The 15,855-nt window shown below is 42.5% G+C and overlaps 1 protein-coding gene across 2 annotated transcripts in view; it reads left to right on the top strand.

Annotated features, from left to right (window-relative positions):
* Positions 1–15,855, top strand: part of FAM81A (family with sequence similarity 81 member A) — an 81,343-nt gene that overhangs the window by 32,948 nt on the left and 32,540 nt on the right. For both annotated transcript variants that reach the window (XM_027971782.3, XM_027971784.3), the window contains exon 4: positions 12,962–13,080. In XM_027971782.3, coding sequence (XP_027827583.1) covers positions 12,962–13,080 — 119 coding nt within the window. The remainder of the gene's footprint in view (positions 1–12,961; positions 13,081–15,855) is intronic.

Below are 15,855 nucleotides of genomic sequence, written 5' to 3'. Positions count from 1 at the left end.
GGTGGACAGTGGCTAAAACTCTGTGCTCCCAGTACAAGAGGCCCTGGTCAGGAAGTTAGATCCCCCGTGTCACAACTAAAGATCCTACATGCTGCCATGCAGATCTGAGATTCTGTGTGTTGCAACCAAGACCCAGCACAACCCAATAAATAAATAAATATTAAGAAAATACTCTATCTTGGTAAGTTTGGCTCAATAAGTCGTTATGATTATCATGTGGCTCTGTACACAGTTATATACAAGAAGAAAAGTAAAATATATTGTTAAACCACTAGCCTATGTGATCCTCAAGAACTAGAAATGAATCTTAATTTATTTTTAGCACCTCTACAGTGTCTAGCACATTGTAGGAGCTCAAGAAATCTTTCATAATCAAAGGCTCTGGGATCCTTGGTTCTTTGAAAACTCCATAGTTATTGCCCATTTTCTTTCAGCAGATACAAAGATCAAAACAGATGATTCCTGTGGGCTAGTGTCTAGTAGGTGCCTGATAAATGTTGACTAAAAGGATCTATTGTTTTAATACATCCTGACTCATTGTCTCCTTGGCAGTTTGCATTGCTATATGGAGTATGTTATCAATTATGTATTCCTTAGAAACTTTCCACAAATTATCATCATCATAAATTCAGAAGAGGTAGTCAACTATGAATTATACATGTCTGGATTATCTATACTGTTTTTGATTTAAGCTCATATCAGTCCCTGGGAGCCAAGTCCTGGTAAGCAGTCCATGGCCCTTTTTCTGGGAGGGGAGGGTGAGCTTTCCCTTTCCTGCCGATTTGATGGCCTAGGGAAGTATTTGGGACCCCTGTTTCCCCTCGGGCCTTTTATCATGTCTTTGGCCTTTGGGGAGCCAAGCAGTGGGGTCTGCTACCCAGCTGGTTGGAATCTGAAGACCTTCTCCTGGTTTCCACGTGCTCAGGTTTCATAATGTCCTGCTGGCTTTGAGTGTTTCCTTTGACTGAGTTGGGAAATGGGAAAATGTATCAAACCCTTATTTAATTCACTAGATGATACATAATTTTCTGTCTTAATAATTTGCAAATGGGCTGTTGAAGAGTTTGCTAAAGTCAAATGATGAGTGCATAGGGGCCCTTATTAGCATGTCACAGCAGAGGTATGGACAAATGATGTTAACGTATAGTTGGATGAATAGACAGGAACCTGGTTCATCGTGAATCTAGGGTACCATCAGTGAGGAGAGAACCTTGGCCATTGGACCTCATATAGTTACCTAAAAAGGGAATTTCAGCTGGTGGCTCTGTTGTCTTGTCCCATTGGAACAGACATATTAGTGGAATAACATTGATGATGTCATGTGTATTAGTCTGTGACCTCCAAAGAAATAGAACCAATAGCATATATTTACGATAAGGTATTGGCTCACATGATTATGGAGACTGAGAAGTTCCACCAATCTGCCATCTGTAAACTGGAGCACAGGAAAGACGGTGGTGTAATTCCAAGGCTTGGGAGCCAGAGAGACAATAGTGTGGATTCACTTCAGTCCAGATCTGAAGACCTGACAATCAGGAGTGCTGAGGGCAGGCCAGTATCCCAGCTCAGGTAGGCAGAAAGCAAATTCCACCTTCCTTCTCCTTTTTGTTTATATTATGACACTCAATGGATCGGCTAATGCCTCCCCAAGTTGGGGAAGACCTTCTGTTTTACTGACTTTACCAATCCAGATCCTAATCTCTTCTGGAAACACCCTCACAGACACTCCCAGAAACAATATTTATCCAGCTGTCTGGGCATCCCATGGCCTAGTTAAGCTGACGTAATTAACTATCACATTATCCAAATTCTTTTTTTTTTTTTTTACCTCTACCCACTAGACTTGGCTTATCATGTGGCTTGACTCTAGGGGGAGAAGATAGTGAATGGAGTTTGAATATTTGTTTAGTTCTGAATATTTGATAAAGATTTTCCACGTAAATTAACAAATTGGTGTTTTGGTGTCTGCTCTGTCTGTAATACATTTTAGCTTGTCTGTCTCCATCTTTGAGGGCCTGATCAGCTCCAGGCACCAGCTAGATAGAGTCTTCGAGCCTTCAGTGTAGACGATCAAACCCTAGAACATGGAGGCAAAATAATAAATTACTCAGCCATCTACTGGGAGCCAGTCCTTATATGAGGGCTAAAGCTAGGGCTAAAGCTGTGACTCAGGCATACAAGACCCCTGCTTTTAGGCCTGCTGCATGTTCTAGTGGGATTTATAGGTGTAAACCCTAAGTGGCCAGGGTAATTTCAGCCTAAGTCTAGGGCTCTGAAAAGGTAATTTGATGGAGAGTGATTGTGGGGCTGTTTTAGATAGGGGTATAAGGTGACATGTAAACTGAGACTGGAGTGACAGAAGAGCCAGCAAGGCCAAGGTGATGGGGTGGGGGGAAGAGACACACACAGAAGAGAACATTCTGAAGAGGAGGCGCTGCAGGCTCCAAGGCATAAGGTGTAAGAGGCTTGGCATGTTAGAGGAGCAGAAGGAGGACCAATGGGACTGGAGTGTCATGGGTGGGAGGTGGGTGGAAGTGGGTGATGGGAAGCCATTATTTAATTTTAAACAAAAGAATTTAGAGAAATCATTCATATGTCTGGTACTGAGGATACGCTAGTGAATAAAACAGATGAACAACCCTTGCCCTCATGTTGCTTACAGACTGATTTGTGTTTCAGAGAGATCACTCTGACTGCTGCCTGGAGAAGGGAATGTAGGGAAGCTAGAATGGGGGCAGAGGGCATCCAGAGTGGCTTGGGTTCAGGAGTCAGGGTAGAGATGGAGAGAAGTGGATGGGTGCTAGATCTGTCTTGGAAGTGGCGCTGATAGGACTTCCTGCACATTAGAGTTAGAAAGACTTCTGCTTAGGACTTGGCAAGTTTTAGGGTCCATCAGGGCTTCCCCTGTGGCTCAGTGGTAAAAAGCCCACCTGCAGTGCAGTAGTCGCAGCAGATGAAGGTTCAGTCCCTGGGTCAGGAAGATCCCCTGGCGGAGGAAATGGCACCCACTCCAGTATTCTTGCCTGGAGAATCCCATGGACAGAGAGCCTGTGGGGCTGCAGTCCATGGGGTCACAAAGAGTCAGACATGACTGAGCAACTGAGCACATACACATCGGATATCCGGGTGGACATGCCAAGAAGGCAGTTGATATACGAGGCTGGAACTCTGGGGATTTTTAAGTCCTAGTGTGAAAATCCCATGGATGGAGGAGCCTGAAAGTGAAAGTGAAGTCGCTCAGTCGTGTCCGACTCTTTGCGACCCCGTGGACTGTAGCCCACCAGGCTCCTCCGTCCATGGGATTCTCCAGGCAAGAATACTGGAGTGGGTTGCCATTTCCTTCTCCAGGGGGATCTTCCCGACCCAGGGATCGAACCCAGGTCTCCTGCATTGCAGGCAGACGCTTTAACCTCTGAGCCACCAGGGAAGCCTGGTAGGCTGCAATTCATGGGGTCACTAAGGGTTGGACACGACTGAGCAACTTCACTTTGACTTTTCACTTTCATGCATTGGAGAAGGAAATGGCAACCTACTCCAGTGTTCTTGCCTGGAGAATCCCAGGGACTGGGGAGCCTGGTGGGCTGCCGTTAATGGGGTCGCACAGAGTCCGATACGACTGAAGTGACTTAGCAGCAGCAGCAGCAGCAGTGTGAAAATTAAAGAGCCATTGTCAGGAGATGCTGTCTTATAAGGCCCTGCGCTGCTGTAATTGGGTCCTTCTTCATGGGATTTTGGAGTTATATTTTCATTCCCAAGTCCTCACAAATCTGAGGAGAGTTGAAGAAAGAGAAACATGGAGGGCTGTTCTTGGTCATTCCAAGGTACCCCTAGCCTGTCTGTGGTGAGATCCCTGGGCATGGGTTTATATCTCCTTTGCATAAAAGGCATGATAGAATGCTGTGAGGCTCACACAGGGCGGGCCTTTCCTACTGCCTCTGGCAAGGGATCATCCTTAAAGATAGGCCACATATTAGAAAAAATACATGAAGACTCAAGACATCACTTTTTCAAGGTGACTGGCGTCTTCTCTCTACTCATGTGGATTTAGACCATGTACTTCCCACCCTGTAGTCTTACTTGCTACAGCTGAGCTTCCTGAAGGCATGGTTGGTGCTCAGCACATAGTTGCTCTGCAGAAAAGAGTTTCTTGAATTGAATTGGCAATAATGGAGAGTTGATGATATGCTTTTTAAAGTAAACACATCATGATGATATATTGTCCCCAAATGACAAATTAGAGAACATTTCTGGCTTTACAGAAGGATTATTTTTCTAAGGCTTCAGCATGTGGGGGTGCTCAGTTGCTCAGTCATGTCTGACACTTAGACTTCATCATAGAATTTCTTTAAGTAATAAGCTCTAGAATGCCTTCTGTTTTCACGTAACTTTTCAGTAATGTGAATGTTGTGTTAAATTCAGACATAATTCTCTCTGGATTATTCAAAGAAAACACTTCTAATACAATATCTCATTCATCTGCATAAGAATTCTGAAAGTTAAATGGGCTTTTCTGAGCATTGAAGCACACACACATATACTCTAAGCATTAACACACACACACACTCACTTTTTTTCTGGCTATAAAAATAATGTAAACACATTGTGGAAAATACAAAAAAGGAATCAACCGTAATCTAACCCTAGAGATAAGCGAGGCGTTACTATTCTAGTATTATTTTTTATGCACCTTATACACAGCAGGAATCATGCTGTGTATTTATTTATACTCTTTCTTTTTGCTTAATAGTAAATTGTACACATTTTCTCTGATTTCTAAGAGCACTCCATGAACCTCTTACTGGTTACATAATAATATACCATGTAGATACCTTGTAAAATACTTGGTCTATGCATCATACTATGAAGACATCTTTGTGCATTCATTTTTGTCATAATACTTATTGTTTGTTTTAAGATTTATTTCCAGAACTGGTCAAAGGTTATGAACATTATGAATATATTTTTGAAGGACTGCTCTGGAAGCGTTGTAGCATGAAGGCCAACTGTGCATTTTCAATTTTTGATATACATTTTAAAATTAGAAATTGACTAAAGTATTTACTTCTTCAATAGATGGAAATGGTACAATTTAAAATTTTTTACTTTTAAATAGACATCACTTTTTAGAGCCGCTTTAGGTTCACAGCAGACTTGAGCAGAAAGTTCAGAGTTGTGACTTACATACCCCCGTCCCCACATAAGCACAGCCTCCTTGCACTGTCCTTATCTGCAGCATAGTGGTACATTATAATGGTATGGTTTTATTTCCCGTTTCTTTGCTTATAGAAAGACTGGATGTTTAAAAAAAAGTGTCATTTATTTTTAGCACCTGTTTTGTGAATTGCACTCATGTTCTTTGCTTAGTGATTTTTTAAAAAAGATCTATTTATGTGTTTTATTTTTTGGCTATGCTGGGTCTTCATTGCTGGTTTTCTTTAACTTTGCCTGGTGGGGGCTACTCTTCATTGTGGTGTGGAGGCTTCTCCTTGCAGTGGCTTCTCTTGTTGTGGAGCACAGGCTTCAGCAGTTGTGGCGCAGGGGCTTAATTGCTCTGTGACATGTGGGTTCTTCCCAGACCAGGGATTGAACCTGTGTCTCTTGCATTGCAAGGCAGATTCTTAACCACTGGACCACCAAGGAGGCCCTGCGTGGTGACTTTTTTGATTGAGAAACAGACGAAATTATTGGTTGGAGCCTTTGTCATTTGTACAGTGTCCAATGCAGTGTTTCTTCAGGAGGGGTCTGTGAACCATGACCTTCTATATTTCTGGGCCCTTGCTTTGGTTCCCTTGGAGTGGGGTCCAGAAACCTGTGTGTTTAACAGGCCACGTGGGTGTCCTTACACACCCCAAAGATGGCTGAGAATCCATAGTCATAAGCTTTATTAGAAACAGATTTGAAGCATTATCTACCAAAAAATAAGTATTAACTTTCTATTAACTGTAACAATAAGCATTATTTCCTATTAAAAGAGAAAGAGCTCACCAGCACATTTTCATCAGTGGGAGAGTGTCAGAACCAGATTAGTCAGATTTCAAGTTTTCTTGCAAGATTGTGTTCTGATGACTAACATTTTATTATTCACAGGTAATTGTAAGTGGGTTTGCATTCTTCTATTCTGTTGAGCAGGTTCATTCAGAAAAAGCTGGAAACTGCAGCAAATAAGATAGGTCTCGCAGTTCCAAGTTCCTTTCAGTGAAATTTTTTTTTTACTGTCCCTATCAGTGTTACTCAGTCTATAGTGACTTCAGCCAGATTTCCAGTAAAGAAAATGCAGAATCCTCATATTCCTCATTTCTGTTTTTTACAAGGAAATTTGAAAATCCTTAAAAACATGTATGTAAGTGTACTTTTCTGCCTATATGTTATACTTAAAAAATAGTTGATAGTGGGACTTCCCTGGTAGTCCAGTGGCTAAACTCTGTGCTTCCACTGCAGGGGCCGTGGGTTTGATCCCTGGTTGGGGAACTAAGGTCTCCCATGCCTCATGGTGTGGCCAATAAATAAATAAATTAAATTTTAAAAATAGTTGATAGAAGGGAGCACAGAAGCAGTTATGCAAGGCATAAACATATTTTCTAATGGAGCTTGCCTGTTTTTTGCAAATTGGACTGCAAATTGTCAGGATACCAGAAATCATCAAATTTCCAGAAATGGTAGCAACCAAGTAGTTATACATGAATATATGCTTAAATGTCTAGATTGGTGCAGGAGGCCATAGGAAGGTCAGGGGCTTGGTGTGCCTTCTTTCCTATCGCTGGTTCTAGGGCCACCTTCCTGATCAGCTGGGATGGGCAGGCGGAAAGGCCTGGGGGAGCTGGCAGAGACCTGGCCTGAGAGAGCATGACAGTGAGGTCCTGGTTTAGGAGGACAGTGGTTTAGGAGTCAGAGAGAGAAGGCCAGTCTCCCTGGGCTCATGCACCCTGTGACTGAGCTGTCTTCTGCCCTCACAGGCTGGGCAGGCTTCGGAGAGGAGGTGCAGAGGTGCTCCCTCCTGGCTCCTCACCTGGACGCAGGCTCTGTGAGGGTACTGGCTGCACCTCCAGCTCTTCAGCTTCTTCCAGCATACCCTTCCACTAGTCTTACTCCAGGGAGTGGAGAACAAGAAGAGATGTCCCACCTAAGGGGGCCCAGCAGCCAGAGGGAGGAAGAATAAGCACAGCCGTTAGAACAGACCTAAATGAAGGTGGCCCTTGAGTGAAAAATAACTGGGGCAAGTTATGGACTGAATGCTTGTGGCCCCCACCCCCGCCCCCACCAAATTCATGTCTGAAGCTCTAACCTCAGTGTGATGGTATTTAGAGGTGGGGCCTTTGAGCAGTAACTAGGTTTAAGATGAGATCATGAGTGTGGGGCCCTTATGGGATTAGTGCTCTTATAAGAAGAGGTAGAGCTCCTTTTTTCTGGCATGTGAGGACCCAATGAGAAGGTAATTGTCAAGAAGCCAGGAAGAGAGCCCTCATAGTACATGCTGGCACCCAGATCTCAGACTTCCTAGCCTTCAGAACTGCAAAAAAATATATATATTTATTGTTTATTTACTCAGTCTGTTTATTATTTATAAGGTATTTCGTTATAACAGCCTCAACTGAGTAATAAGACAGAGATTAAGGGATCTGAATACAACATAAAATTTCTTTCTTGAACTTACACTTGTAAAAGTCAGTAGAGACACAGATGATTGCTTTTATGAATTGAATTAGTTGCCTACAAGGGAAAGTAGATGAAGTGCTGAAAAATCAGTGCCAGACACAAGGGGAGAAAAATCATGAGGGGGAAGATACAAGATTTGGAGGGCGGATCCAGGACAGCCAGCTTGTGAATAATAGGAACTGCAGAATGAGACAAAAAGCAGAGGGAGAAAAATACAATAATACAAGAATGTTTACCTGAGTTGAAGGTAAATCTGAAATGTTCAATGAGTTCTAGGTAGAAATGAATTTTTTAAAAAATCCAGTTTTTTTCCTGATAAAAATCCTCAATTCTGAAGATGAAAAACAAGCATCTAGGCATAAGGAAGGAGAAGGCAGCGGCACCCCACTCCAGTACTCTTGTCTGGCAAATCCCATGGATGGAGGAGCCTGGTAGGCTGCAGTCCATAGGGTCACTAAGAGTTGGACACATCTGAGTGACTTCACTTTGACTTTTCACTTTCATGCATTGGAGAAGGAAATGGCAACCCACTCCAGTGTTCTTGCCTGGAGAATCCCAGGGACTGGGGAGCCTGGTGGGCTGCCGTCTATGGGGTGATACAGAGTCGGACACGACTGATGCGACTTAGCAGCAGCAGCAGGCATAAGGAGGCAAGGTACTTCTAGGGGAAGAAGCATCAGACTTCCTGTCAGCTTCACAGTTCACCAGGAGGAAAGGCATTTATGTCAAGAATTTCATACCCTTTCAGTTTATCACCCATCCTTCACCATGAGGGAGGAAGAGAACAGACACAGCAGGGATCCAGAGGGTCTTTCATCCAAGTGTCTGGTCTAAGGAAAATGCTGGAGGAAGGACTCTAACCAAAACACAATGATGGTGCCCGGAGATCCTAAGATGGGGGAAAGGAAAAGGAGAAACACGAAAGATAATTGGTGATCTTTAGAAAAAGACCTATCATTTCTAATGAGAACTAAATGTATACCACAGGGAACTCTGCTCAGTGCTCTGTGGTGTGGCCGATTCATTTTGCTATACAGCAGAAACTAATATTGTAAAGCAACTATACTCAAAAAAAAAAAAAAACCCCAAACCCTATCATTTCATGTAAATGGATATCAATAAATTTAACAGAAGCCTTAAAAAAAGAAAGAAGAAGAAAAAAAAAAAGACAAGAAGGGCCATTCAAGCAAAATTCTAATTGTATCTCAACTAGAAGTACTGGGTTATTTTAGCAAAGAATGGTTGGTGTGGGGAAGAGCAAGAGGGAACAAAAGTAAAAATCCTTCCACGTAAGTCATCCTGGGTGAAGGGTGAAGGAGGGCAGGTGTGCTTTATGTGGAGGAGAGCAGTGCTGTGCAGGGAAAGAGCCAGAAGTAGGTGCAGATATGGTTATAAAGGTTGGGAAAGGTGAGCTGAGCCATTCATGGACTATCAATGGCCAGGGACACTCCCCAGATAACAAAGGGGAGAAAAGGTAATGCATGGTAACCTGATTAAACCAGGCAAAACAGGGGAAAGGAGAAAAGAAACAACAAAAAGCAACATAAGTTGTAAATATAAAGTGAGATGTAACAATAAGGTCCTGCTGTATAGCACAGGGAACTATATTCAATATCCTATTTTAAACCATAATGGAAAAGAATATGAAAATGTATATATATATGTATATATAAATATGTATAAATATGTATATATGTATGTATAACTGAGTCACTTTGCTGTGCAACAGAAATTAACATAACATTGTAAATCAACAACAATAAATTTTTTTTTAAAAAAGTGAGATGGAGGGACAAAGACAGAAAGCAGCATAATGTCATGAGTGAGAGCACAGTCAGTGGAGCCAGACTCCTGGTGCCAATCCCAGCTCCCTCATGTATTGACTGTGGCTTTGGGCAAGTTACTTGACCACTTAGAAATTTCACCATCTGTGAAATGAGGATAATAACAGTCCCTCCTTCATAGGGTGTTGTAAGGATTAAACGAGTTAACATACCTACAGCATTTAGAACAGTGCCTAGTGTAATTAGACCAAGCAATGTTTGCTTTATTATTTATAAAGTCTAGTAGCAATTTTAATATTAGGTAAGATGACGCAATATTACAAGCACTAAATCAGATTCAGTTCAGTTCAGTCACTCAGTCGTGTCTGACTCTTTGCGACCCCATGAATCGCAGCACGCCAGGCCTCCCTGTCTATTACCATCTCCTGGAGTTCACTCAGACTCACGTCCATCCAGTTAGTGATGCCATCCAGCCATCTCATCCTCTGTTGTCCCCTTCTCCTCCTGCCCCCAATTGCACCCAGCATCAGAGTCTTTTCCAGTGAGTCAACTCTTCGCATGAGGTGGCCAAAGTACTGGAGTTTCAGCTTTAGCGTCATTCCCTCCAAAGAAATCCCAGGGCTGATCTCCTTCAGAATGGACTGGTTGGATCTCCTTGCAGTCCAAGGGACTCTCAAGAGTCTTCTCCAACACCACAGTTGAAAAGCATCAATTCTTCAGCGCTCAGCCTTCCTCACAGTCCAACTCTCACATCCATACACGACCACTGGAAAAACCATAGCCTTGACTAGATGGACCTTAGTCAGCAAAGTAATGTCTCTGCTTTTGAATATGCTATCTAGGTTGGTCATAACTTTTCTTCCAAGGAGTAAGCGTCTTTTAATTTCATGGCTGCAGTCACCATCTGCAGTGATTTTGGAGCCCCCCAAAATAAAGTCTGACACTGTTTCCACTGTTTCCCCGTCTATTTCCCATGAAGTGATGGGACCAAATGCCATGATTTTCATTTTCTGAATGTTGAGCTTTAAGCCAACATTTTCACTCTCCACTTTCACTTTCATCAAGAGGCTTTTGTTCCTCTTCACTTTCTGCCATTAGGAAGGTTATTATATAATAGCCATGGGCACTTTGATCTTAAATCTGTATGTGCCAAATAAAATGGCAGCTAAATAAAGTAAACGGCATTACAAATAAAAGGAGAACTTGAGGAAGACATTTTACAGTGAGAGAATTCAAGATCTAGAAGGCAAAAATAGACAAGATCTAGAGAAAATGAATAATGAGTACTTTCTTGGTGGTCCCCTGGCTAAGACTACTCCATGCTCCCAATTGCAGGGGGCCTGGGTTCCATCCCTGGTCAAGGAATCAGATCCCACATGCTGCAACCAAAAGTTAACATGCTACAACAAAGACCGGGTACAGCCAAATAAATAAAAACTCTAAAAAAAGAAAAGAAAATGAGTAATGGAATCAGTAAACTCAGTCTAATATGCAGTATTGAAACTTTTGTTCTTCAGGTAGTTTTTTTGCATGGAACTTTGGAAAAATCAGTCATATGTGACAAAGCAAAATTTAATACATTAAAAAATTAGGTATATTACAGACCATACTTTTGATCATAAACTAATACAATTAGAAATAAATAATAAAAGTGATGAAAACTTGGAAATGAAGAAATTCTAAGTAATTCTAAAGATGCTTAGATATTCTTAGACCAAAGAGGAATTCAAAATTGAAATTGAAACAGTAAAAACACTTTACACCCAACCTATGCACACAGCAAATGGTGTACTAAAGGGAAAATATCTTCATTATTAAGGAAGAAATAGTTAAAAGAATGTCATGCTCATCTTTTTAAATTTAAAACCAAAAGTTTTTTTAAAAAAAGCTAAAGAGAATTCATAAATGCTTAGGCTGACATCGGACAAATCGGAAATTTAAAAAAAAAATGAAAGGGGAAGGATACTGTGAGAAGTCAAAAGCATTCTCTTTGGAAAGATGGAAAGAGAGTGGTTAGTGGGGCAGGGAGTGTGGAGAGAATATGGGGAGTGGAGGAGGGAAGAGAAAGAAAAGGGTGAGCAAAAGAATCATGAAATGTTCAGAGAAACATCTGATTCGGACTTTTGCTTTTGAGGGATCTCCTGTTCTAGGGAACAGGGAATTCTAGGGAATTCAGGTTTTATTGTCTGTCTGTCTCTCTTTAGTGCTTCAGTCTCTGATTCTTTGCTGGTTTGGCAGGCAACATTGCAGCATGGTTGGGAGCGCAGATTCTGGAGCCAAGAGGCCTGGGCTAGTCCCAGCTAGCCACTTGCTCTCCAGATGTATCAGCTCAGCTCTTGGTGCCTGAGAGACCCTGAGAGTACCTCCCTCACAATGCTGTGTGGATTTGTGCATGTCAGCATGTAGGGCAGCCCCAGGCTCCTCCCAGGACGTGCTCAATAAACCTCAGGGGGGTCCTCTTCATTGCCATCACTCCTTTGCAGATTTCCCGGGATGGATGCTCCTTGGGGTCTTGTTTTTGTGCTGGGTCACTCCATCTTTCAGCAGTTCTGCTTTCATTTAATGTATTTTCTCTGAGATGCATTCTACCAGTCCAGTATAAATATTGTTACCGAATAAGTACTAAAAAGAATCATTAGCATTTGTTGTATTTACCGTGTAGTAGGCATTGTGCTTGGAGAAGGCAGTGGCAACCCACTTCAGGACTCTTGCCTGGAAAATCCCATGGACGGAGGAGCCTGGTAGGCTGCAGTCCATGGGGTCGTGAAGAGTCGGACACCACTGAGCGACTTCACTTTCACGCAGTGGAGAAGGAAATGGCAACCCACTCCAGTATTCTTGCCTGGAGAATCCCAGGGACAGGCGAGCCTGGTGGGCTGCCGTCTCTGGGGTCGCACATAGTCGGACACGACTGAAGCGACTTAGCAGCAGCAGCAGGCATTGTGCTTAGTGCTTTATATGCATTATCTTATGTAATTTCCCATAAAGTGGCCTTAAGAGTATAGTCACTGTTACTATCAACAGATGACGAAAAGGAAGCTCAGAAAGCTCTAGACACTTGCTCAGAATCACACAGCTAGAGGGACTGACATTTGAACCTCTTTGTCTGATGTTACTCTGCTCCTTTTTCTTGATATATTACTTCTCAGATTTAGGTATTGTTTGCCTAAAACAATGACAATCAAAGAGCACACTAGGGTGGGGTAAGACCTCTGTACCACCTTCCATGTGTCCAGGCTCCTAGTCTCAGCTTTGCCTCTGCCTACGGTGGAACCTCCATCCAGTCACCTGACGTCTGAGTCTAAATGTTTTTACTGGTAAATGCAGGCGCTTGGTCTGAGTGACATCTCAGGTCTCTTTCTAAGCCCCTGGTTCTCTGTGGATGTGTACATCAGGTTATGCTTACAAAGGAGCCTCTTCTGAAAGGAGTTAAACAGTCTTATTTTTGCCAGAAGTATCAAATGCGTCTGTGGTATCTTGCGAGTTCCCAGATGACCTCGTTGGTGTTTTTGTGTGTTGCCCAGGTACTCCAGGAGCAGATCCGTGCCCGGGACAACATTAGCTACGGAACTAATTCTGCCTTAAAGACCCTGGAGATGAGGCAGCTCTCTGGCCTGGGGGATCTCCGGGGAAGAGTGGCCAGGTGGGTAGTCAGGTATTTGTATCTCTGTGTATCAAGAGTGATTTCTCATCAACTTCATTTTAATGGGGAATATATTTATGAAGCACCAAAGCAGTCGTTGTCTTTTTCTGGTACATTGTCTCCTTTGCCCATAAAATCTACTGGCAGAAGTTAGACCTTGTTTTGAGTAGCCCTGATTCAACTGTACTTCTGTAGTTGGAGCTGTGTGTGTGGAAGGTGATGAGTGGAGGGCTCAGCTGACCTGTGTAATTTGTTAGATTAATGTTATATTTATTGAGCCCAATAATACAATGTTGGAACTTATAGTTTGTATGTCTTTTTTTGGAGGGGGGCATTTTATATATCTCATTTATTAGATAAGATGATCAGGACTAACTGATTTTAAAATTTTTATTAATAAAGTAAATCTAATATCTATTTTTTCTCATTTTAAATTAATTTTTATTGGACTATAGTTGCTTTACAGTAGTTGGTGTGTCTTTTTAAAATTTCATTTTCTCTGAGGTATGGCAGAAATCAACACAATATTGTAAAGCAATCATCCTTCAATAAAAAATAAAATTTTTAAATCTTTTCCTTATTCTTTTTATTACCTTTTCTGAAAGTATCAGTCCATGGTAGATTGTACACTTGAAAAAGAGACCTTTCCTCTCAGGTCATAGGAAGGGTGCTTTTCTAGGGACTTACTACTGAAAAAGTGCCCCATGGACCGACCAGCAGCGTCCCTGTCACCGGGGGCTTGTCACCGGGGGCTTGTCAGAAATGCACAATCTCTGAAGCATTCTCGGGCCTCTTCTGCCCTCTGCTGATACTAAGAGTCAAGCATGAGTGTACACAGGAGATGTGGAGTTAACAGGCAGTTTGAACCAGCTTGCAGTGAAAGTGAGGGTGGTCTGCAGAGAGTGGCAAGGAAGGAAAGAATCCAAGGTCTCTTTGGACCAGACAGGATTTTAGAGGGTATTTGTGCCAACAAAACTTGAAGGACTCTGAATATTGGGCCTGTGAATTCAGGTTTGCTGGATGACGTCGGTCTCATGGCAGAGGGCTCCAGGTTGCCACTCTTGTGTGAGTTCTCTCCTCATCTGGGTGAACACCAGTCTCTGTAAGGCCCGTGGTGGCAGATGCCCCCTTGAGCGCCTTTTGTCTCTCTCCCCTTGCACTGTACTTTGAGCAGTACTGCTTGTTATTCCCGATTGGATCAGGCTCTCCTATATCTGTACCTTTGTGCTTGTTGTACTTGGGCTTCCCTGGTGGCTCAGAGGATAAAGTGTCTGCCTGCAGTGCAGGAGACCTGGGTTTGATCCCTGGGTCGGGAAGATCCCCTGGAGAAGGAAATGGCAACCCACTCCAGTATTCTTGCCTGGAGAATCCCATGGACAGAGGAGCCTGGTGGGCTACAGTCCATGGGGTCGCAAAGACTCAGACATGACTGAGTGACTTCACTTGTTCTTATACCTGCCCTCTCCCCTTCTTTCCTAACTTCTAGTCAGCCTTTAAAGTTCAGCTTAAGTTTTACCTCCTCCAGGAAGTTTTCCCAGATCCCTTTCTCCTGAACTTACCTACCACTCTCTGTGCTGTTGAGTCTCTCTGTTGCCTTGGGGCGGAGTACGTCATCTTTTTGTAACCTCAGTGCATAGAACCAGTCTCTGGAAGACAGTAGATACTCAATAAATCTTTATTTGGATGAATTAAGATTTGGAAAATCACTGTTAATTGGACTTGAAGGTTTTTTTTTGTGGAGATCAGCTGAAAGGAAACCCCAGCTCTGTTATACCTCTCAGAATTGGGAGGATCTAAAGAGCTTCAGAGCTACAAGGCAAGAGTAGGAACTTCAGGAGAACTCTAGAAATTTTCCTAGTCACTTGAGTTGCAGATGGAGGTTGAGTGAGGTGATATATGGAAGGGGCTTAGTGTGTACCTGAGATGGAGTGAATATAGAGCAGACAGGACCTGTTATGCAGCGGCCATGAAATTATCCTTGTAACACTGGTTCTAATTACAAAATGGAGAAATTGTTTTGAAACACTTGCAGGAATTTTACATTTTTCCTCTGCAGTTTCTTATTAACGTCTCTACCCAGCTTGTTCCTTCTCTGTAACAAATGCTTTTACTCTGAAACAGTCAAAATAATGTGTTGTGAACACCACATATTTTTGCTTTATTTTAGCATTCCATCTTTCTTCTGGAATGCTAATGAGGCTTTGGTTGTTGAAACAAACTCATGTGAAATAATTCCTGGGGAAAGTTTTAACTTTCTTGCATTAATTATGTCATGGTTTTGAAAGGATATGAATTCTTTAAGTGATAGTCTTGGATTACCAGGCTGCAGTACTGTTTCAGGTTTTAGTTTATAGTGTTCATGGATCCACTGGTGAAGTAACTGATAGGAAACAAACCCTGATACCTCCCTGGAGAGCCAACAGGAAAGGGCAAAGGATAATTCTCTGCAGAAATGATAGACACCCTTACTTCACTAAGCAGAACACACTTGAACAGGACTGTCTCAGTTTCCCATTCCTCCCTGACCCAAAGCCTGGAGTCTAGCTTTTCTGTTCCTACTGGGACGTTTGGTCCATTTTTTGGCTTACCATCTTTATTTGTCCAGGACTCAGGAGCTTCCTCCACTTTCCTCTCTGAGATCTGTTTGCATGGTATCAGAGTTTCAGAGGAAAAATACCTGTGTACTGAGGCAGGTGTGCACATTCCCTCAGATTAAGTCCAGGGGCAAAGAAAAAAAGAAACCGATTGGATATCATCAAGTTAAAATTTTTTGCC

The sequence above is a fragment of the Ovis aries genome, chromosome 7 (genome assembly GCF_016772045.2).
Source record: "Ovis aries strain OAR_USU_Benz2616 breed Rambouillet chromosome 7, ARS-UI_Ramb_v3.0, whole genome shotgun sequence".
NCBI lineage: Eukaryota > Metazoa > Chordata > Mammalia > Artiodactyla > Bovidae > Ovis > Ovis aries.
Note: the sequence above shows the minus strand (reverse complement) of the source record. Positions and strands in the feature narration are given on the sequence as shown.